Source organism: Sander vitreus, chromosome 16, assembly GCF_031162955.1.
Source record: "Sander vitreus isolate 19-12246 chromosome 16, sanVit1, whole genome shotgun sequence".
NCBI classification, from domain to species: Eukaryota; Metazoa; Chordata; class Actinopteri; order Perciformes; family Percidae; genus Sander; species Sander vitreus.
Genome location: NC_135870.1, coordinates 2,368,599 through 2,390,931, shown reverse-complemented (window position 1 = coordinate 2,390,931; position 22,333 = coordinate 2,368,599). Strand labels below are relative to the sequence as shown.

The 22,333-nt window shown below is 41.5% G+C and overlaps 1 protein-coding gene across 1 annotated transcript; it reads left to right on the top strand.

The window, feature by feature from the left end:
* Nucleotides 1-5,133: 5,133 nt before the first annotated feature.
* LOC144531643 (astacin-like metalloprotease toxin 5) lies at nucleotides 5,134-13,876 on the top strand. The gene is made up of 9 exons (XM_078271890.1): nucleotides 5,134-5,185; nucleotides 6,223-6,293; nucleotides 6,593-6,640; nucleotides 7,678-7,747; nucleotides 9,369-9,483; nucleotides 9,612-9,784; nucleotides 11,571-11,652; nucleotides 12,949-13,070; nucleotides 13,821-13,876. Exons 1-9 carry the CDS (start codon nucleotides 5,134-5,136, stop codon nucleotides 13,874-13,876), a joined length of 789 nt encoding a protein of 262 aa, XP_078128016.1.
* The last annotated feature ends 8,457 nt before the right edge of the window (nucleotides 13,877-22,333 follow it).

Genomic DNA, 22,333 nt, shown 5'->3' with positions numbered 1-22,333 from the left:
GGTCAGTAGTGGTCTACAGGTCTAAGGAAATGTGGGCCGTTTGGTTTTCTTCTAACAGGCATTTGTTGCCAGGTAAAGGCACCAAAGCATAGCCTGAACTAAATTATTTCATATTTATTATATATTCTATATTCTGACCAATTTCAATTTCTGCATTCATTTGCTGTAATAAATTAAATTAAAATGTAGATGTTGCCATAATGTAGGCTAGTCTATACATGAGCATATATACCAACAGATGCATACATTAAAATATAATACATTGACAGCAATAATACATACATAGGCTCTATGTATACATAGGCCTACACATAGCCATCGTTACTCCTAATCTTTTATTCCTTCTGCCATCAGATTAATACATTCAGACAATAGCCACTTTAAATAAGATCCTTATCAACAGCTTATATGATAAATTATGCAACAATGCCTATTTATTCTTTTCTATGTACTGCTATTTGTCTGTTTTACTGATTTGTGCTTGATGTGACATTTTAGATGTTAAGGTAGTTCCCAGAGACAAAGAAGAAAATCAAATATTTTTAACCACGCAATAAGAAACCTCATGATAAATAATTTAAGTGAAGGTACGATTTGACTTTCTTTTTACAATGTACCTTTCCTGTTATAAAACAAATGCTACTTGGGATATTATTCCACAAAGAACTTGCTCTGTAAATGAAAGTTTTTTTCAGGTTATTGGATTTTGGTAAAGGTGCAATCATCGGCCTCCTACTGGCTCCTCTTGTTAAATAAGTGTGGATATCTGAACTGTAAGTTATGTTATCAAAAATAAATAATGGTGTCTGAGATGGAATAACAGAGTGCAACAAAGTAAGCACATTGGCTAATAGTCTTTTTTCAACACTCAACCATTTAAGACGTTCATGCATTTTAACAACATTGGACGTATAATTGCACATCAGAACAAGCCTTACAGCTTTGTTTTGTGCTACTTGAAGTTTTCTAAGTAGGGTTTTTGAAGCATATGACCAGATTACTGAGCAATAATCCAAGTGGCAGATAACTAAAGAGCAAACAATTTGCCTTAGCAAAAAAGAGGGCAGAAATGTTGAGCATTTCCTTGTGGTGGCAACTGCTCTTCCCATCTTAGAAACCATATAGTCAATGCGATCGGACCACGACAATACACTATCAAGCCGTAGTCCAAGAAGCTTAACTTTATTTACTTGTTTTATAGATTGACCTGCAACTTCAATATTCAGTTCAGGCCCATGTGCTAATGTATGTTTAGAGCCAAATTTCATGCAGACTGTTTGTGATGCATTAAGCACAAGTTTGTTTGTTTTTATCCAATTAAGTACGATGTTGAGCTCGCGTTAGAACATGATTAAGCTCAGAGCATGTGGATGCGGCATAATGGAGGGTAGAATCATCAGCATACATTGTCAAGCTTGCTTGCCCAATTGCAAGTGGCAGATCATTGAAGAAGAGGCCCAAGTCAACTCCCCTGTGGAACACCACAGTCTAACGCCTTGCTGTTTGAAAAAATGCCATTGTAATATACTCTCTGTGATCTACCGGACAGGTAACTTCTTAACCACAAAATAGCTGAGTGTTTAAAACCATAACAAATACGTTTACCAATTAAGAGTGATTTATAAACCAGCAAAATTATTTTGGAATCAATTATTTGATGCACAGGAAGCCAGTGTAAAGACTTCAGAACTGGAGTGATGTGATCCACTTTCTTGGTGAGGATTCAGCTGCAGCTGTCTGATTGATTGTTTAGGGAGACCTGTAAAGACACCGTTACAGTAGTCAAGTCTACTGAAGATAAAAGCATGGACAACTTTTTCCAAATCCTGCTGAGACATAAGTCCTTTAACCCTTGATATATTCTTAAGGTGATAAGGCTGACTTTGTAATTGTCTTAATGTGGCTGTTGAAATTCAGGTCTGAGTCTATGACTACACCAAGATTTCTGGCTTTGTCTCTTGTTTTTAACATTGTCGTTTGAAGCTGAGCGCTGACTTTTAATCGTTCCTCTTTTGCTCCAAAAATGACCACCTCAGTTTTTTCGTCATTTAATTTAAGAAAGTTCTGGCACATCCAGTCGTTAATTTGTTCAATGCACTTAGTCAGTTGTTGTATTGGACTATAGTCCCCTGGCGATAAGGTTATGTAAATGTGTGTGTCGTCCGCATAACTATGGTAACTTACTTTGTTGTTTTCCATAATCTGAGCCAGTGGAAACATGTAGATGTTAAACAGAAGAGGCCCCAGAACGGAGCCTTGGGGAACTCCGCACGTCATATTTGTATGCTCAGATACATAATCCCCTATAGACACAAAGTAGTCCCTATTCTTTAAGTATGATTCAAACCAGTTTAGTACTGAGCCAGAAAGGCCAACCCAGTTTTCCAATCGGTCTAGTAATATGTCATGGTCGACCGTATCAAATGCAGCACTGAGATCAAGTAATACTAAGACTGTAGTTTTGCCACTATCTGTGTTTACGTGGATGTCATTAAAGACTAAAAAGAGCCGTCTCAGTGCAGTGGTGTGGTCGAAAACCCGACAGAAAGGCATCAAAACTGTTGTTTAGTGTCAAGAAAGACTGTTGAGATAGTGCCATTAAAGAAAACACAGGAATGATCAGAGAGAGCAACATCAGTCACCACAACCTTGGAAATGTTCAGACCCTTGGAGATAATCAAGTCCAGTTCCCCTGATAGTGTGTGGGCTACGTCAGGCCATAGTTCTGCAAAACACATCACAGTTCTTTGGTCCCTCTGTCCTGGGGGTTGTCAACATGAGTGTTAAAATCACCAGCAATAACCACACAGTCAAAGTTAATACAGATTATAGACAGCAGTTCAGTAAAGTCATCGAAGAAGGTTGCACAGTATTTAGGTGGCCTGTAGATATTCAGAAATATAGCTCGAGGGGAGGACCTCACCTGAAGAGCCACATATTCAAAAGAAGCAAAATTTCCATAAGATATTTGCGTACATTGGAATGAGTCAAAATGTTGACTCCACCTCCTTTCTTATTCTGAAGTTAGGGGGAGCTGACTCGATGAGAGCAGCAGCACGGTTATTATGGTCCAACCAGGTTTTAGTTCAAAACATGAAATCAAGATTTTGCTTAATAATAAAATCATTGATTAAAAATAATTTACCTGCCAAAGACCTGACGTTTAGTAAGGCTAGTGTTAATGTGTCAAAATAATTATCTGTCAAATTTTTTAGGACAGGCTGTGGCTGACGAGGAATGGATGCTAAGTTGGCAGTTAAGTGCTTCTTCTTACTTAGCGGATTCACCATTCTTTTTCTATTAACTATCACAACATAAATTGAGGAAGAATTGAATACACAGGTCCTGGAAAGAGTCATGAGTGCCAGTAGGTGTGCAGCCTGGACCCGGCACATATCAGTTAAAGCTTGTTGCATTTTGTACACAAGCATACTTATCAGTCTGGGGAGAAGGAGTTAGCTGCCATTCTAGCAGAGGTGCCTGGCATTTTACTTTTGGCCGGGGGCGAATGATGGGAGAAGGAAGGGGGACAAACCTGGTTCCAGCATCTACCAGCTGCTTCATCTGGTCAGTGAACTCCAACATGGGGCAGGGGGAAAGAGGGGAAAGAGTGAGTTGAGAGAGCGATGGCATGGGCGGGGTATACAGATCCTCAAAGGCGTCGGGGTTGGTGATGGGGTTTGAGGTTGTTAGACAGGTGCAGTGGGGGGTTGAGATTGATCTCTGCTCTGCGGTCTCCCATGGTCAAATCTCTGCTCAGGTGGGGACTGTGGTGGATCACTGCCGCACTTTGTTATGTCTTCCTCTTGTTTAGATTCGTCTTGTCTCGTGTCCTTGGCCGAGGGAGCAGATGTGTGGCGCAGAAAGTAAAGTAGGTTAGAGGTGAACAGCTTTACTCCTGGCTTGTTAAGGAATAGTCCATCCACTTTAAAAAGATGTCTGCGGTCCCAGAAAAAGTTCAAATGATCAATGAACTGCAGAGATTGGACGGTACATGCAGTTGAAAGCCATTTGTTCAGTGCCAACAGTCTGCTGAGCGGCAGTTGCTAGCTGTTTAAGCCGCTACAGAGCTCCGTGCTACACATAGACATTAAAAGAATGGACACAGCGAAGCCGTATAATTAGAGACCACTGAAGTCACTTTTCCGGTGAAGGCTGAGCGTTACTGCGCAGCCTCAACGTGAGCTTGACGACATAGATGTGACGTGAGCAACCTGTCTGAAAGTTGGAAGTCTTCTGGTAGCTGTGCCAAGAGAAATCTCAATCATTCCCAATCTAGCAGAGACGGAGAGCGTAGGTATATGTAAGGAGATAACATAGACACAGGCTCATTATTGATCACTAAAATGATAGTTAACATTAGTCATTACACTTAAACAGCTAATGGAAGTCCAAACTGCCTGAGAGCTTCTCCTGTACTATACGGTAACTCCTCTACTATGAGACAGCAAGTCTCGTGGTTATGACCCAATCGTTAGCCTATTGTTATAAAAACGTCTGCTACGGAGCCATAACGTGAGGTACAAGGTAATGGAGCCTTTTATACATTGTTGTATAGTTTAGAACTAAACAATGGACAAAAAGAGTAAAGATGTAAAGTTATTCGCTGTCAAAGTGACGCCAAAATGAATGGGATGGCTTGTTAGCCTACTATTCAGATGCTCGCTTACCCCCTTGGTGCTACAGAGCGGCAGTTGCTAGCTGTTTAAGCCGCTACAGAGCTCCGTGCGGCTACAGTTCTCCACACGGTGCTCTGTCAGGTCAGCAGCAGGGCATTTGTAATATAATTCTATTTTTTTTAGTTTAAAACACAAATATACAGGTTTGTATATTGTATATCTTTTATGTTCTTATATGTATTTTATGTCAAATGTCTGTCACTCATGACGGACAATAAAGTTGTTTTTAATCTTCTCTTGTCGGCAGCATTTTCATTGGATGCACTATTGGGGTGTTTCCATTTCTATTAATGCATCATATCTTATAGACCTTTATAATACATTTTAATCTGCAAAGTGACACTCACTGTAGAATAAAGGGTGGGATATGTTGCCACAGGAGCTGTGTTTTCAGATCCACAGGGATGTCATAAAGGAGCTGCAAGCGTCAGTCTGAGTCCTGACCTCTGCCAACATGTTGCATCTGCTCCTCGCTGCTCTTCTGTTTGCTGAGTCCTCTACAAATGGTAAGAAATCAATACGTTATTATCTTATCACTTACCGCAAACTGAGAAAGGTGTAGTTTGGATTTAAGTTGATTAAAATGTTGACAATCATGGGATGAATGTGTTTCTTGTGTGTTTTAACAGTATCTCCGGAGGGCTGTATCTATGTATATTCATGACTTTTTATGGTTATATACATATGTTTTTATGTCTTTGTGAAGCACTTTGGTGCAAAACCTTTTTTTTTTTTTTTTAAAGTGCTATACATTAAATTAACTTGCACTTGAAAAAAAAAAAAAGCTGAGAAAGGTACAGTTTGGTTTGGATTAAAGCCGATCACTACATTCATTATGGTCAGTGTCAGTGGTGGAAGAAGTATTTACATATTTTAGAACATTATCAGTGTGATATAGGCTACGGGGGGTTAGGTGTTCGAACCCCCCCCGAATAATCAAAACTGGGCTTTTTCTGAAGTTTTTGTCCCTTTTTTCAATGTTTTTGCTTTTTTTAAAAGTAAAAAAAAAAAAAAAAAGAATTCAACATTTTTATTCTGCCTTTTTACGAGGTTTTTTTTGTACACTTTTTTCAGTGTTTTCGTCTCCCTTTTTTTTGTTTTGTTTTTCAAAGTTTTTGGCACTTTAAAAAAACAGTTGATGTGTCTTTTTCTGACATTCGTTGCCTTTTTTCAACGTTTTTGTCGCTCTTTTTAAATCCATGCATACATGTCCCAGGACCTCCCTGGATAGTTAGAGATCTCAACCCCCCCCCCACACTGTTGAACCCAAAGTTACACCCTTGTTTGGGTGCCGAAATCATAACGTGTAAAGTAACTAAAGCTGTAACAGATGAATGTAGTGGAGTAAAAAGTCCAATATTTCTCTCTGAAATGTAGCGGAGTAGAAGTAGAAAGTGGCATGAAAAGAAAAGACTCAAGTAAAGTACAAGTACCTCAACATTTGGACTGAAGTACAGTACTGGAGTACATGTACTTAGTTACATTCCACCGCTGGTTAGTGTGTTTAAAATAAATAAATAAGACTAATTGTGTATTTTAACAGCTTCTCCAGATGACTGGATCTCCAGGACGGCTCATTACATTACAGAGTCTAACCCAGAGACTTTACAGTCAGTATTTCTTTTAATATCTGCGTCTGTGTCCCAACCAGCCGCACCGTCAGCTGGTTCTGTTGGGAGTTTCTTCCTGCTAAAAGGAAGTTTTTCGGAAGGTTTTGCGCCGAATGCTTGCCCTTGGAATGGTTGGCTCTCTGTAAATTATAGAGTATGGTATCTGTAAAGTGTCCTAAGTTAACTTCTGTTATGATTTGACACCATAAATGAAATCGCATTGTGTGCATTTCATTTGCAGGTGAGAAGAAAAAAGTTGAAAATCTGAAATATTAGTTTTTCTTTTCCTCATTTCTAACAGAGCTGATGTCCGAGAACAATGTAGTAGTGGACGGAGACGTGGTGTTGCCAGTGAGTAAAACATCCTCTTTAAATGTATTTGTAGGAATGTTTTAACTTGCTGTGTAAGTTGATTTAGTATTGCACAAAAAAATGCAGGACTTGTTAGGGACAAGAATGGTCAAAATCAAAGCAGCAGTAGAAGACTTGTTCTGACTTCTGACTTTCAAAGGGAGACGAGCAACGCATGTACTGGGGCTTTATAGGGGGCGGGTGCCTTAGGGATCCTGCACACTGCCTGCGTGGCATGAGCCGCGCCTGAGACGTGCGTGTGCAAGCTCTAACCTGTTAACGTGGGAGCCGAAATAAAAACGGACACGCCACGCAGCTGACACGCTCACGCCACGCAAGCAGTGTGCCGGAGCCCTTAGGGTGCTACCCCCTGATTGGGTGGTGAGTGCGGAAATCTTTTTCAGGGTGCCGAGGCTCCATAAGTGACAAAACTGATGTAAGTAATACATATACTCAATTCACATTGACTGCATTAGCTTACATAAGGATAGAATTCAACATATATAGTCCAAAAATTCAGTTTTTGAGATAACATTTTGAAATGTACCACACTTGTGTCTGATTTTCGTGAACATTGGAGATTTATAAGCGAGAATTTAAAGATGTAGGGGAGCCATTTTTGGTATCACTGTGGAACGAGTTAGGTTTACAGGTTTAGTTTTGAAGTGATTGACTTCAGTATTCCTCGCAGCATGACGCATACAAACATTTGGGCTCAATTGGGCCTACTTGCAAAGTGCTAGCATGTCTAATTCGTTATGGACTTTAGAGACTATTGAGCCGACAAAGCCAGTTAAGGAAATTTAGCGAAGGACTTGACCTATGTGCAAAGTTTGGTGATTTTTTTAATATTTTTTTTGGATGCATGGTAAGGCAGATTGCATGGTAGGAAAGAGAAAAATATCTGCAAATACAAGATTATTCTAATAGTTTTAGTTCTATTGCTCGCAACCAACACACTTCTCAAACTCAAGATAAGTTTTTCTGAGTAACTACATACACTTGGAAGTTATCTTTGTACTGTTTGTCGCCCACAGGATGACGGGAACGCAGTGGACAGCATCTGGCCAACACCAGAGATCCCGTACGAAATCCACCCAGAGTTAGGTAAGAAGTCTGCATGTGGATTAAACCAGTGGTTCACAGACTTTCATGTCAAGGGATCCCTGAAGTGGAACAAATTGGACCACAGACACGCATTTTTTAACATTGTGCCCAAGAAATTTTTGCTTTTTAGATGTTATATTACAGAAAGTGTATGAAACCCATGACCAAAATATTCATACATTCTGTCATTGACTACGTTTACATGCACATAATATACAGTTTTTTTGCCTTTATTCCAAAAAAGACGATACTCTGACTAAGCTGTTTACAAGGCTAATGAAAATGAATATTCCACTAATATTCCTGTTGCCGTAGCCGTGCAAAATATGATTTTGTCAAAGTTTGGTGGCGAACGCAGCCTCCCTTTTTTCATTCCTTCAACCAGCTCGTATCCAAAAAAAACATGTTGATATCCAAGTCTTTTGATAATGTTTAAAAGTTGCTGTGTTTCTCCTTCTTATCGGGTCTGCAGCCTTGCAAACTGTCAGCTGGTTGGTTTGTGTCCAGTAATCGTAGCAACGCACAGAGTTGACCATAAGCCGTAAACGGGCAAGAGGCCGTAAACTGTTAAAAACCCCCGATTGAGATGCAGATCCTGAATGCGCTGTATACATGTCCAAATAATGCTTCTAAAACCTGAATAATACCGGCATATCACACATATGTCTTACTTGGAAAAATGCTATATTCTTAAAAAGGCCTTATTCAGATTATCCAACCGGAATATGCTGTTTACGTGACCTGTATCATATTCGGAAATAATGGTGGAATATTGGTGTGCATGTAAACATACTCCTAGTGTTACTTCAGGGTTAGTCTGGATCGACGACGGTTCAGTTACCAGATAGTTGGGCGCCACCGTATGTCCCTCACCTTCGGCTTTCTTTATTTTGCCGTTCTAAACCCCAAAAACCAGCACCTCCGAGGTTAGCGAGCTACACTCTGAAAATGGCAGGTCTGCTCGGTTCTTTCGTGGAATGATTGTAAAGATTTACAAAGAATATGTTTAGGGCATTTCCTCTCTAACTGGGACGTTTTGGGACTGATTGGTGGGATTGCTGAGGACGTAGTACACACAGAGATACACTGGTAAGATAATGAGATTTAAAGGTGCAGTAGGTAAGACTTATAAAACTACTGTTCAGATGCACCAATCAGGGCCAGGGGGGGGTTTCGTACTGCGTGTCAATCACTGCTCATGCACACGCATTCATTCTCCCTTGTGGGGGGAGGGGCTTAGGAGACCGTTTTGGGCTTTAGCGAAAAGGGGGGAAGGGACTGAGAAGTTGTTGATGTTCAAATGTTTTGGCTTTTAACCATGTATCCAGCTAACTTTAAATATCTCACGTTACTGTATTGTGTCAACAGTTAACTTCATTTAATATTGGATGAGGAGTTTTCTTTAGCGGGGTGCAAATGTTCCACCAGAACCAGTTCCTTCCTGAGGCTGTTTAGCAGAGCCACCGTTGCTGCATCTGAGCTTAGCGTCGCCCAAGACCATTGGGATTGGTTTAAAGAAATGCAAACAACCCAGAGGGTTTTACTTTTGGAACCATTGGACTAAACAAGCATCAAATCCCTGCTCCATGTCTCTGTTTTACAGTTGCGTGTTGTTTTGCAGCCGATCGGAAAGGCGCCATCCTCTCTGCTATGGCGATGCTGTCCAGACCCACCTGTGTGTCCTTCCACAAGCGAACCTCGGAATCAAACTACCTGCTCTTCAAAGTCAGCACTGGGTATGACCATATCGGGGACTAACAGTTATTTTCTTTTTCTCTATTAATGTAGTAATTAGGGCTGGGTTTAAATGGATTTTCCGATTCAAATCGATCATTTGCTCCCATAATTAACCCTCACGTTCTAGTTGTGCGTCATGCGTGGGCTTCGTCGGCGGAGAGCAACCCGTGTTCATTGGCCCAGCATGCACTGTGGGAAACATCGCCCATGAGATTCTTCATTCTCTGGGCTTCCACCACGAACACACGAGGGCAGACCGCGGAAAGTACATCACAATTCTTCCCTATAACATTATGGAAGGTAATGTTTCTGTGCTTGCTGGTATCATTTATTTAAAGATCAGCTCTAGATGTGTGCAAATACTCTGCTTTAACAGTTTGTGTTTGATACATTTTCCATAAAACAGTTTTAAGACAATAGCCTCAACAAGGGAATGACAAGAGTCGAAGGGGAGGCAAAGAAGTAAAGAAAAATCGAGTCATAACTCAACCAGATCTGCTCACACGGAAATGAAAGGCATATTTTTAGATTCAGTGTGACAAGCACTTCCTGAGGATATCAATATTTCTGATGTCCATCAGAAATAAACATCTCTAAATCCACTCAAAAATCATAAACTTAGCACAAAAGGTAAGGAAATGTGTGTTTGGTAGATTATTTCTCTGAGGTAACAATGCTTTTTGGCAATAAATCTTATACTGTTGGAAAGCCTGTTTAGTTCCCTTTCAAATGGTGCCCCATTTGTAAGGAACATGCATTTGTGGGATGAGCAGCAGCGCTGAGTATATGGGTTGTGCCAATGAAAAATTTGCCAATTGCCATTGCCAAACGGCTTATTCTGCCATTGACTCATTTGGTGGATTGGGTGATTGAAGTCTGAAGAAACAAGACATATTGTTACATTTTACACAACAATTTATTCATTTCACAACCAGGAGCCTCAGTAGCGTGTGGAAGAACCATACACAGCCACAACGGCCTGGCACCTCCTCCTCATGTTGGTCACCAGCCTGGTCACACTGCTGTGGGATGGCATCCCATTCTTCAACCAGCAGTCCTGACCTCAACCCCGTTGAACACTTGTGGGATCAGCTTGGGGGTGCTGTTTGTGCCAGAGTGACCAACACAACCACGTTGGCCGACTTGCGACAAATGCTGGTTGAAGAATGGGATGCCATCCCACAGCAGTGTGGGACCAGGTGTGACACAAAGTTCCTTACTTTTTGTGCCAAGTTTATAAAAAAAAAGACTTGTTATAAATCCAGAATTTGCCTGAGAAGTATATCGCGTTTTACGTTTTCAGCATGAAAGTAATCCAGTGACCGTAATCTGTTCATTCATGGGTAAACTGCAAACAGGAACTGCTTGTAGCTTAGTTGGCATGCTTTTAATGGAGACAGTTTGCCAAGAGGTAAACAAATATAGGCTGTTTGAGCTAAAACTGGGCTCAAACAAGAACACAGTACCTTCTCCCCTAGAGAAATAAATCCTGTCCCAAATGTTTAAATTAGCCAGTCTACAGTATTCTTAGTGTTAGTGACCTGTAGGCTTCAAGTTTCCACTTACATTTGTGTAAGTTTTATACTGGACCTTCATTGACTCCAAACTAGTTGTGATATCGCAAATCCTGCAGGTTCCTTTTAGGTGTTAAAGTAATCATTTGGACGCACAATCTTATTTTCTAGACTAAGCAGTTTTGTTGCCTAAACCTAACCAAACGTTAATGATGCGTTTCAAACCTGAAGCCGTTATCTCCGCTCTCTTCAAAGACTCCTTTTTGACAAAACCAGGACACGGGAGCTGCTGCTCTACCGCTGCCTCCGTCGCATTCTCACTTCAAGTAAACCGAACCCTAGAGCATTTGGAAGTGAACAGAGAACCCTGTTTTGAAGCGGACCGCAGTTTGGTAGTTTGGGCCGCACCAGAGTTCAAGTGAGCTTTCCCACCGTCTCAAACACACCGGACTATACGACCAAATGCTCCAGGGTGCAGTTAAAAACACAAACGCAAGACGCCAAAACTACTATGTTCTTTGTGATGAGGCCGTTTGCTCCTTGAGCGGAAAAAATATTGGTGTTTGTTTCAGGGATGAAGAGAAACTTCGAGGTGCAACGAGGAAAAACCTTTGATCTGGGTTACGACGTAGGTTCAATCATGCACTACGGAAGGTAACGTGTCCAAGACACACAAGCATTGTACAGTTGTACAGTCATGCATGTTTGTGTATGCATAGATGTTGTGACCAAGGTTATGGTTTTGCATTTTTCATTAGGTTTTATTTTTATTTAGTTTTGATTTGTTTTAATTAGTATTTAAAGCAACACCAAAGCACTTTTCCTCTTCGGTCCCCCTACAGGTTGGAAGCGGAATTGTGTCCATTATGTCTCATTCGAACTACAGATCTGCTACCCGATCTGGCAAACTTGCACAGTGCGGTTATAGCCAATAGAGAGCCGCAAAGTGAATGCAGAAGTGCCGTTCACCCTGTTATGAGTTGATGAACCACTGAAACGATTTTGGAAACATTATTTTAAGGTAAAAATAATCTTTGGTGTTGCTTTAAAGCGGGTTTGCTAGTTTGGTTTTAGTGTCTTTTTGTAATATGGGTTATTTGTCAGAGCCAAGATTCAAAAAGGTCAGGAAAAGTATTGTGTAATAATAACGCAACAAAAACATCATACAATTTTAGAAATATGTATTCACAATGTATTCAACAACACTGGTACATATGATGAGCACATGTGCATATGTAAACAGTTCACATAAGACGCCGCAGTAAGTGCAAAATGTGTACGTGACGTGTGCCAGGGAAAAACCTAAATAGCCAACAGACTGAAGACGTACATGAAAAGGTGTTTTGAACTTTGGTTCGAGGTGTCCAGCATTGCACACTAGTTTCTCTTCACTGACCACTGACGAGCAAAGAAAACCTCCCTCCACCCTCCTACAACCGCGATGGCTGCAGCTGATTGGACGAATGCGTCACGGGGGGCTGGCTGGTCCCGAATTTCAAAACCGACCATAATGGCGGCTTGATTGGGAAAACGATCTCGTATTTTATGAAAATAGTTCAGGAAACGTCTTTCTGAAAACATTTTAAGCGAAAAATGGGCAATACAGTTGCTGAATCTGTCTTCATTTCAGATCAACAACGGTCAGTTTAAAAGATTTTCTTCAGCTTTTAAGACGCGCTGAGCCGGCCGCTCCTCATTTGCATAAAGTTGGCTGGATTCAACTTTATGCAAATGAGGAGCGGGCGACTCAGTGCCCCGTCAAGACCCTGCGATGCTCCCAGAATGCAATGCATTGCATAGAAATGAATGAGAAGCGGGGAAATGATGCTGACAATGGACACGTACTATGAGCCTCCTTGTGCGCGCTTCTCACCTAGATTTTCGTTATTTCGTCCGTTTTCGTTAATGATTATACCCTTGGTTGTGACTCTGTTATTTGTCCCGTTTCAGTGGGTTTTTTTCAGCTAACGGCCAGCCCACCATCCTACCCAAAAGTGGTGTGAAGGACATGGGACAGAGAGTTAAATTGACGAACAAGGACATCATGAAAATTCAACTTTTCTACAGCTGTGGTATGTTTACTACGTTGCCAGCTCTATCTCTACAGCGCTGTGGAACAAGGTCTGGCTACACCCCAGATGCATTCTGGGATAGGATAAAACAATGCTCCGAGTGGTTTGCATTTCATTAAACCAATCCCAATGGTCTTGGGTGGCGCTAAGCTCTGGACGCAGCAACGGTGGCTCTGCAGAATAGTCTAGTGTTTAGCTGGAAAAGAAAATGCCACATCCAATATTAAATGAAGTTAACTGTTGACACAATACAGTAACGTGAGATATTTAAATGAGCTGATACATGGTTAAACCTCATTGGCTCTTACCAGTGTATCTCCGTGTGTACTTCGTCCGCAGCAATCCCACCAATCAGTCTCAAAACCTCCCAGTTAGAGAGGAAATTACCTAAACTTATTCTTTATAAATCTTTACAATCATTCCCCAAAAGAACCGAGCAGGCCTGCCTTGTTGCACCGTCCAAATGTTCTTCACAACTTGACATTTTCAGCGTGGAGCTCGCTAGCTCGGAGTTTGTTGTTGCTTCCCGAAGAGAACAGAGTTTGAGAACGGCAACACACAGAGAGCGGAAGGTGAGGGACAAAGCCTGTCGCACCGGATGTCCGGCTTTATCCTGAAAATGTACTTCCGTTGATCCGGACTACTGAGTTGGTTACTGTTAGATTTTGCAGATAAAAAGTGTCAATACATGAGACTAAAAGGCCCAAAATGCTAACTGTACCCTTGTCATCTCTCCTACTTTTTTACCAGATGTCCAGAAAAAGATGGAGAAGGAAATCAGTGGTGGTAACAAAGAAGGGGGATAAAAACATGCCTCAGTTGGTGATGCCTACCATCACGGCTTACAGCAGAGGGCAAGTTTCTGCCAACGAACCGGAGAAGGTTCACACATCTACTGCTGCCTGTCCATCCTGTTCCCCGCAGCACCCGAACCTTGCCACTAGAGGTCACAATAACACCAGCAGAAACTACTACTAGATCAGCTTTTACTTACTACTAAAATCCATAATATACATCCCACGTTTGGCTTCACATGACTTCAGGCAGTTATGTATGTTTTTATCTCATTGTTGAAATAAAAGAAGGCTACTTTTCCAAATGCCGTGAAGGCTGAAATTAAAAAGGAAATGTCAGAGATTTGATGGCTATGGTGTAAACACACACATCCAGACATTAAGCTTAACATATAGTCAATGGGCCTACACTGATGAGTGTTTTGAAAACCTAATTTTCCAGTCAAGTGCAGCGAAATATCTCTAGAAATGTATGCGTTTTGAAACGATAAGGCACGAGAATGAAGAAAAACTTTAAGGATGCGAAAAAGATTTTCCTTTTTTAAATTAATTTCCTTGTTTCAAATAATATCTCAAACAAATCTCACAGTATGACATAAATCCACAAAGGTGGAACAAGTACTGCAAATGTTTTATGTAAGTAAAGGTAACAAGTCCACAGTGTAGAAATACTCAGTTACAAGTAAAAGTATCAAAGGGGGGGTGGGTGGGTCTGTCTGTCTGTCTGTCCTCTCAGACAGATATGAGGACATGCTGTTAGTCTGATGCTGTAACAGTTTAAATCTGAGTGTAACATGTGAGGCTGTCTGAGTGAAGGTTTTCCTAGAGGAGTGTTGGCCTCCAGCCCCTCATCATCATAGCATTTAGAGTTACGGTTGACAAGTTGACGTTTACATGCACATAATATTCCTTTTTTTTGGCCTTAATCCAAAGAAGACAATATTCTGACGAAACTGTTCACATTGCTAATGAAAGTGAAGATTCCGCTAATATTCCTGTTTACATGCAGCCGTGCAAATTAGGATTTCTTCCAGTGTTACAGCGGTGGTGGACTTGATGGAGCGTGTGAGCATAGCCTCCCTCTTTCATTCCTTCAACCAGCTTCTTGTGAAGGTCGGCTCATATCCAAAAACCTGTTGATATCCAAGTCTTTGATAGTAGGCTCGTTCGAGATGAGCCAGGTCTGCGCAGAATCGATCACCGGCGATCGCCGCCCAATGCGTGCCCAGATTTGTGTCCGACTTGATCCCGACTTGCTCTGACGTCATGCACACGTGGGCAATGATAACCTCACGAGATCAAGGAGGCCGCAGATTTGAGACGCAGGCAGCGCAGTTGCTCTCCACCGACTGCAAGACCCAGGGCATGATGGGAAACGCCTGTCTCTCAGCTGATCTAACGGCTGATTGGATCAGAATCGACTCAAGGCTGACGTTTTTATATAAACCTCTTTGTTTTTAACTTGGAAGGATATTAACTATTTGTCTGATTTAAAGGCTTATTCTGTACAGAACACGTGGCTGATGGTTACGTTTAGAAGTCAGAGACTAAACCTATTCTGATTTATGGCGTTTTTCCATTACATTGTACCTGCTCGACTCACCTAGACTCGACTCGCCTTTTTTGGTTTTCCACTATGATAAAAAGTCCCTGGTACCTGCCAACAGGTAATATTTTTTAGTACCACCTCCGTTGAGGTTCCAAGCGAGCTGAGGCGATACCAAAAGGTGACGTGAAAACCTGCAGACTACTGATTGGTCGGAGAGAATCGTCTGCAATGGAAAAAGGAGAACGGGGCACCGCGGCCGAGCCAAGTAGAGCTGTTACTAGCAGTGGGCGCCATAAATCTGTTCAGATTGCAGATCACCTACAGTCTGGTGGATGTTAACATCAGCAACAGATCGCATGTGGAGCAATTTAACAGCTACTCTGTCGTAATACAAACAACTTGAGACTGTGTCCAAGCTGATATATGGGTCTGACAACATTTTAATGAATCGGAATCAGACCTAACAGGATGTAAGTGTTTCTGTGAGTTCCTGTTCATTTACATTACCCGTATTCATTCACAATATTGTCATATTTGGAGTAATAGTGGAATATTAGTGTGCCTGTAAACGTTCTCGACACAAAATAACCAATAAGAAACACATACCGACGACAAAGGACCCAGAAATGACTACAAAAAAGGACACAAAACAACCACAAACAAAATGAGAATGAATACAAAAGGACGCTGAATGACTAAAAGAAGACTCTTTGAGACTCTTTGAGTTTGGGTGTCTTGTTCCTATGTAGAAAGGGCGTCTTACACTGAGGGCAAGAGTCAAAGGGAAAGAAATACATGAGAGTTCATCAGTTCATCAACCTTTTTTACCAAGGATTGAATCGAGACAGTCAAATGTGTCAGGAACTACGTGAGTGAAGCCTGAGTGTTTCGAAGATCAGGCCAAAACAGCTGGAAGTTCATCTGGTACATTTATTCAACTCTGCTGTGTCCTCTGTGGTGCGACTTTTGGAGAAATGAATGATTCAGTTTAACATGTTGCACTAACTTACTACTGTAACTGAATTTCCCAACAATTCCTCCAAACCATACAAGTATTTTCCGTCCTCATTACTAAACCAGGTGCACTGCCCCGGGGGCCTGATAAGCGCGCCAAACAAACACAGAACTTTCACCCTGGAGATCTTGGTTCATGTGCCGAAAAGGAAACGGCAAGTTATTCTCAATTAGTCTATATCGACGACGTTTCATTTCTGGGATTGCTCCGCTGCCGCCAGAATTTCCGCAGGATGTCCGTCCCCTTCCTCCGTCTCTGTGTTGGCGTTCTAACCTCCGGTGGATTTCTGAGGACTATGCTTAACTGCTCCTCAGATCTCTGCAGGGTAAATCCAGTTTAGATATGAGGACAGAAAACACTCCTGTGGGTCGGATTAGAGGGGAGGAACAAACATCCTGTATGTTTCCTTTTTCTTTTCAAATGGGACATGAACCCGGTCTCCCCAACACGCCTCCTTACACAGAGTTTGGCACTCTTATAATACTATGCCACCATGAATGTAAATATAAGTCATAAATGCTGCTCGAACCAACAACTTTTGGTGATGTTTTTGTGGGAGGACCGTCTCGAATTTCAAGATGAGATGGCTGACCGTTGTGACATTTACTGAAAATATGGACCAGTTTGGGATTTTTAAATATTTTGCATGTGAAGATTTACAAAATGAACATGTTCATAAATGCACTTGAGTGTAACAAAGATGTGCTTTTATATTTCATTGTGTTATAAGTCAAAAGAAGAGCATCAAATGTGAGAAAATGAGCTGCTGATTTGTGAATTACATCCTGATTTTCAACTTTTAGAAGTTCAGAGACATTTGCTCTGTTTCATCCAACACCTTCTCACTCCCATGGCGTAAAATACGGACGCTTGGTCAGGTGTCTTTTGGAGTTGTTATTGACGCTAAAAGTCTCCTTTACCGTCATATCTAAACGTGCTTGGTCTGGACTATTGACGCAGTTAGGTTAAGGAAAAGATCGTGGGTGGGATTACGTTTCCATGACACGTGGGAAGAACGGGACAGTTGGGTTTAGGAAAAGAAGAACGGGACAGTTGGGTTTAAGAAAAGAAGAACGGGACAGTTGGGTTTAGGAAAAAAAGAACGGGACAGTTGGGTTTAGGAAAAGAAGAACGGGACAGTTGGGTTTAAGTAAAAGAAGAACGGGACAGTTGGGTTTAAGTAAAAGAAGAACGGGACAGTTGGGTTTAGGAAAAGAAGAACGGGACAGTTGGGTTTAAGAAAAGAAGAACGGGACAGTTGGGTTTAGGAAAAGAAGAACGGGACAGTTGGGTTTAAGAAAAGAAGAACGGGACAGTTGGGTTTAGGAAAAGAAGAACGGGACAGTTGGGTTTAAGAAAAGAAGAACGGGACAGTTGGGTTTAGGAAAAGAAGAACGGGACAGTTGGGTTTAGGAAATGAAGAACGGGACAGTTGGGTTTAGGAAATGAAGAACGGGACAGTTGGGTTTAAGTAACAGAAGAACGGGACAGTTGGGTTTAGGAAAAGAAGAACGGGACAGTTGGGTTTAAGTAAAAGAAGAACGGGACAGTTGGGTTTAGGAAAAGAAGAAAACGACAGTTGGGTTTAGGAAATGAAGAACGGGACAGTTGGGTTTAGGAAAAGAAGAACGGGACAGTTGGGTTTAAGTAAAAGAAGAACGGGACAGTTGGGTTTAGGAAAAGAAGAAAGCGACAGTTGGGTTTAGGAAATGAAGAACGGGACAGTTGGGTTTAAGTAACAGAAGAACGGGACAGTTGGGTTTAGGAAATGAAGAACGGGACAGTTGGGTTTAGGAAAAGAAGAAAGCGACAGTTGGGTTTAAGTAAAAGAAGAAAGTGACAGTTGGGTTTAGGAAATGTGACAGAGTCCTGTGTTTGACCACCCCAACCAACCTCCACTACTCTGCCTTTCCTTCTACTCGCTACCGTATGCTCTCCCTGGTGCGTTCTTCAAACACGCTGAAGGGCGCCTTTTGCGCCACTTCTGACGCCGACAGACACTTCCCAAACGTCCGTATTTTACAAGTTTGAAGTGAGAACGGGTTGTTTAATCTCAGCCTCCAACGAGCAGCTGCGATGAATTCAGAAGTACATTAATGATCATTAACTGTCACTGAAATCACAAAAATGATCTGCAGCAGCTCCCAGAACATTAATCTTCTGTGCCTCCCGCATGAATCTGCCCACAGAGAAGCTCCTGATATGCATACATTTACATGCCATTATATCCAATATTCAATACAATCCTGGCTTTGTTTTCGGTTTTTAAAATGGCACAAATGTATCCAGGGATCAGTTTTAAATGACCGGAATAATAAACAGTCTTTTAAACACAGAGTGTACAGTATGAGTGTGTGTGTGTGTGTGTGTGTGGAGGGTGATTAAAGAAATTAATTTGGCCGAACTTTTAAAGACAAACACGGAAAATGATGCAGATGAGTTTACTGAGGATTTGTGATGAGAAGTAGAGCCGTAGGGAAGCTGACTCATCCAACACCGTGTGAATGATTGCAGCGGAGCGCTGCAGGGCTCAGTGTCCCGGGAAGACAGATTACAGGAGTTAATATCTCAACTCAGTGATGATTGATTTATGATGATGAGATAGATGGGAGAGAAAAGTCAATCACAAGGGGAAGGAACCAACTCAGCTTTGTCGTTAACGTGAATTATCAACATGAATGAAGTTTTAAATATCAAGTTAATTCCACTCACCATTAACCCTCTATAAGGCCATCTTCTTAAATTCTCCTTTTTAGGGTATTTGCATATAACTGATCCCCATGTGTTTGATATTAGAGTGAAGCCCACATTCGTCCTAGAGCAATGTGTAAAGAAATAATTTAGATAATTGGTCCCTAAAGCTGAAATGTTGATGTTCGCTTTTATGTGTGTGTGTGTGTGTGTGTGTGTGTGTGTGTGTGTGTGTGTGTGCGTGTTGTTCAAGTTGTTTCGGTGCTTGGACTGAGTTTACCAAAGTCTTTAGGTTATATATGATTAAAATAGTAAATAAACGTCTGAAATGAAATTTTGTAATACTGCTTTTTGAGAAGGAGTTTTGTCAAACATCGGTTGGACACGCCGGTGCGTCTTTCATCCTCAGAGGGTTAAAACCACGTCTTCGGAACTTATACAAATGAGTTCTCCTCACTAATGGGGTTTTTCCATCGGCGCTTTAAGGTCTTTTCAGACAGGCAGCGATTGACGCGTCTAGCAGCGCTGGAATGTAACCAAGTACATTTACTCCAGTACTGTACTTCAGTCCAGATGTTGAGGTACTTGTACTTTACTTGAGTCTTTTCTTTTCATGTCACTTTCTACTTCTACTCCGCTAGTGGACGGCGGAGACAACAAGCGGGCGCAATCCCGTGAAACTAGCGGCTGCAAGAGTTGAACGGGCAGTGCGTCGCTTGGGTCAAGTCAATGATCGGGAGCCTGATGCACGCTGTTTGTGTGTTTCCCTAAAATAAATAACTGTTCTCTAAACAGTTATCAGGACATAAACAGTAACGTTAAGCGGCCTGCACGTGATCCGCGGTAAAAACCACTCTGCGCTGACCGTTCCATTGTTTTCCTTTCAACTTTGACCTTGTTGCCGCTGACCTTTCAAGGCGCAATAATGGGCGCGACCAGTTCCTGAACGTTCCTGCTCTGCGCTCTGCCTCTCTGCTCTGCGCCCTATCTCGCTCTTTTGCCACGGGTCATGTGCAGGCCGCTTTTAGGCTTTTGCATGTCAGAGCATCGGCACAAAAACTGGACTCATCTTGTTATCTCTAGTTTCTAGTTTGAACGACTATGCTAATTTAGCTAACTTTAGCTATCAACGACAACAAGTCCGTGGTTGGCAAAGACTTGTACTCGACTTGTGCAAGTCGGATTTTCCGGAGGTCAAAGTCGGAAACACGCCCCTGAATTCGGAACTCAGACAACCTCGCGGTACCCCGAGCTAAAACTCCAACATGGCTGCCCCGTGCATCAACAGTAGTGAAAGCTGCAGTAACATACAGTTATAAGCACTTCTGTCTTATTTGTGTCTCACTACATCAGTCGTTCTATCAGTGGCCGTGGTTACGCTGTCTATATGCACAAGGACAACGTAACGCGCTGTTATCAACTGGTATTGCTTACAACGGCTAACCTGGCTAGAACTAACCCCACAATGAAAAATCCAACTTGTAGAAAATGGGGTTGCACGATATTGACAAAATGTGATATTGCGATATAGATATTCATTTCGATATTTTTAAACATATGTAAAATTACAAAAGTTATGGGAAAACGCATCAAAATAGATTCATAACAAATGCAACACAAGGTTTATTTCATATTGGACTGGTCCAACATGAATAAATAAATAAGGACCATGTCTACAGAACAGGACATGTTCTACTGGTTGGACAGTTTAAATATATAAATAAGGACCATGTCTACAGAACAGGACGTGTTTTACTGGTTGGACAGTTTAAATATATAAATAAGGACCATGTCTACAGAACAGGGACGTGTTTTACTGGTTGGACAGTTTAAATATATAAATAAGGACCATGTCTACAGAACAGGACGTGTTTTACTGGTTGGACAGTTTAAATATATAAATAAGGACCATGTCTACAGAACAGGACATGTTTTACTGGTTGGACAGTATAAAATAAATAAAGAGAACAGGACACAACTTTTCTTTCTCTTCTCTGATTCGTTCTGTTTTGTTGTCTCCATTTCTTCACTCACACTGTCACTCTGTTGAAATATGAACACACGTGGTCCGCTCCGTAGGGTTTGTCACGTAGTGGACACGTGCACTGACGTGCACTAACGCCAATGAAACATGATCTTTACAGCGTTTCAAGCTCTAAATCAAACACAACTAAGCCACACAGCCAACAGACGGGACGCAGCGCTCCACAGTGTAAACATAATATTGCATACTTATTGCAACACTTTCGATATAATATCGCGCGACGTGATATCGCGATAACGATATTGAGTCGATAGATCATGCACTCGGGTGTGACGTCGATCCCAGCTCCGGCTTCCGAGTTCTGCTGCTTTTTGACGCGACGGGAGTGAGATGTGTAGAGTATCTCTACGTTGTGCAGTGGATGTTTTGATGCCTGGTATATGTGCTTGAGTTAAAAAAATATATACAATTATCGATTTATTTCACGATTCATGTCCTTAATTAGTGCTCCAATTGTTTGGTCTATAAAAAGTTAGATAATAGTGATGATTATCTTTAAATGTATTATTTTGTCCAACAGTCCAGACCCCCCAAAACATTCAGGTTAAAAACACACTACTAAAACAAAAGTAGCCTAATATTAAATGTGACATTAGCAATGGTAACACTTTACAATAAGGTACACAAAAAAATAGGTAGTTAATGATTAGTTACTCTTTTTGAAAGAGTAAGGAATGAGTAACTACCCTTCTGAAAAACAGTAACTAATCATTAACTACCTATTGTTTTTGTGTTGCTTGTAAAGTGTTACCGACAAGGAAAATCAGCAAATCTGAAGAATCAGCAACTCACATTTGAAAAGCTCAAACCAGATGATGTCTGACATTTTTACTCTGACAAAATAAATGACTATTGATGAGTCATTTTGTAAATATTGTCTGTCAGCTGCTGTAGCTCCACTGATCGATTCAGCTGTAGTCTATGTGTGACAAAAATCGCCTAAAAAGGCGTCCAAATGTGGAACAAACCACATCAAAAAATTGTTTTCTACTTGTGCCGTTGATGGACACGTCCCCCCCCCCCTCCCCTTTCCTCTCCTCCCGGAGAGAAGCCTGTATGAAGCGCACAGCCGGACACAGTGTGGAACAGGCTGCGCGTAAAAAAGCGCGTCCTCGTTTATCCGTTAACATCCGCGTCAGTTCTTCCACATCTCCGGGTGCGAGCACAGTC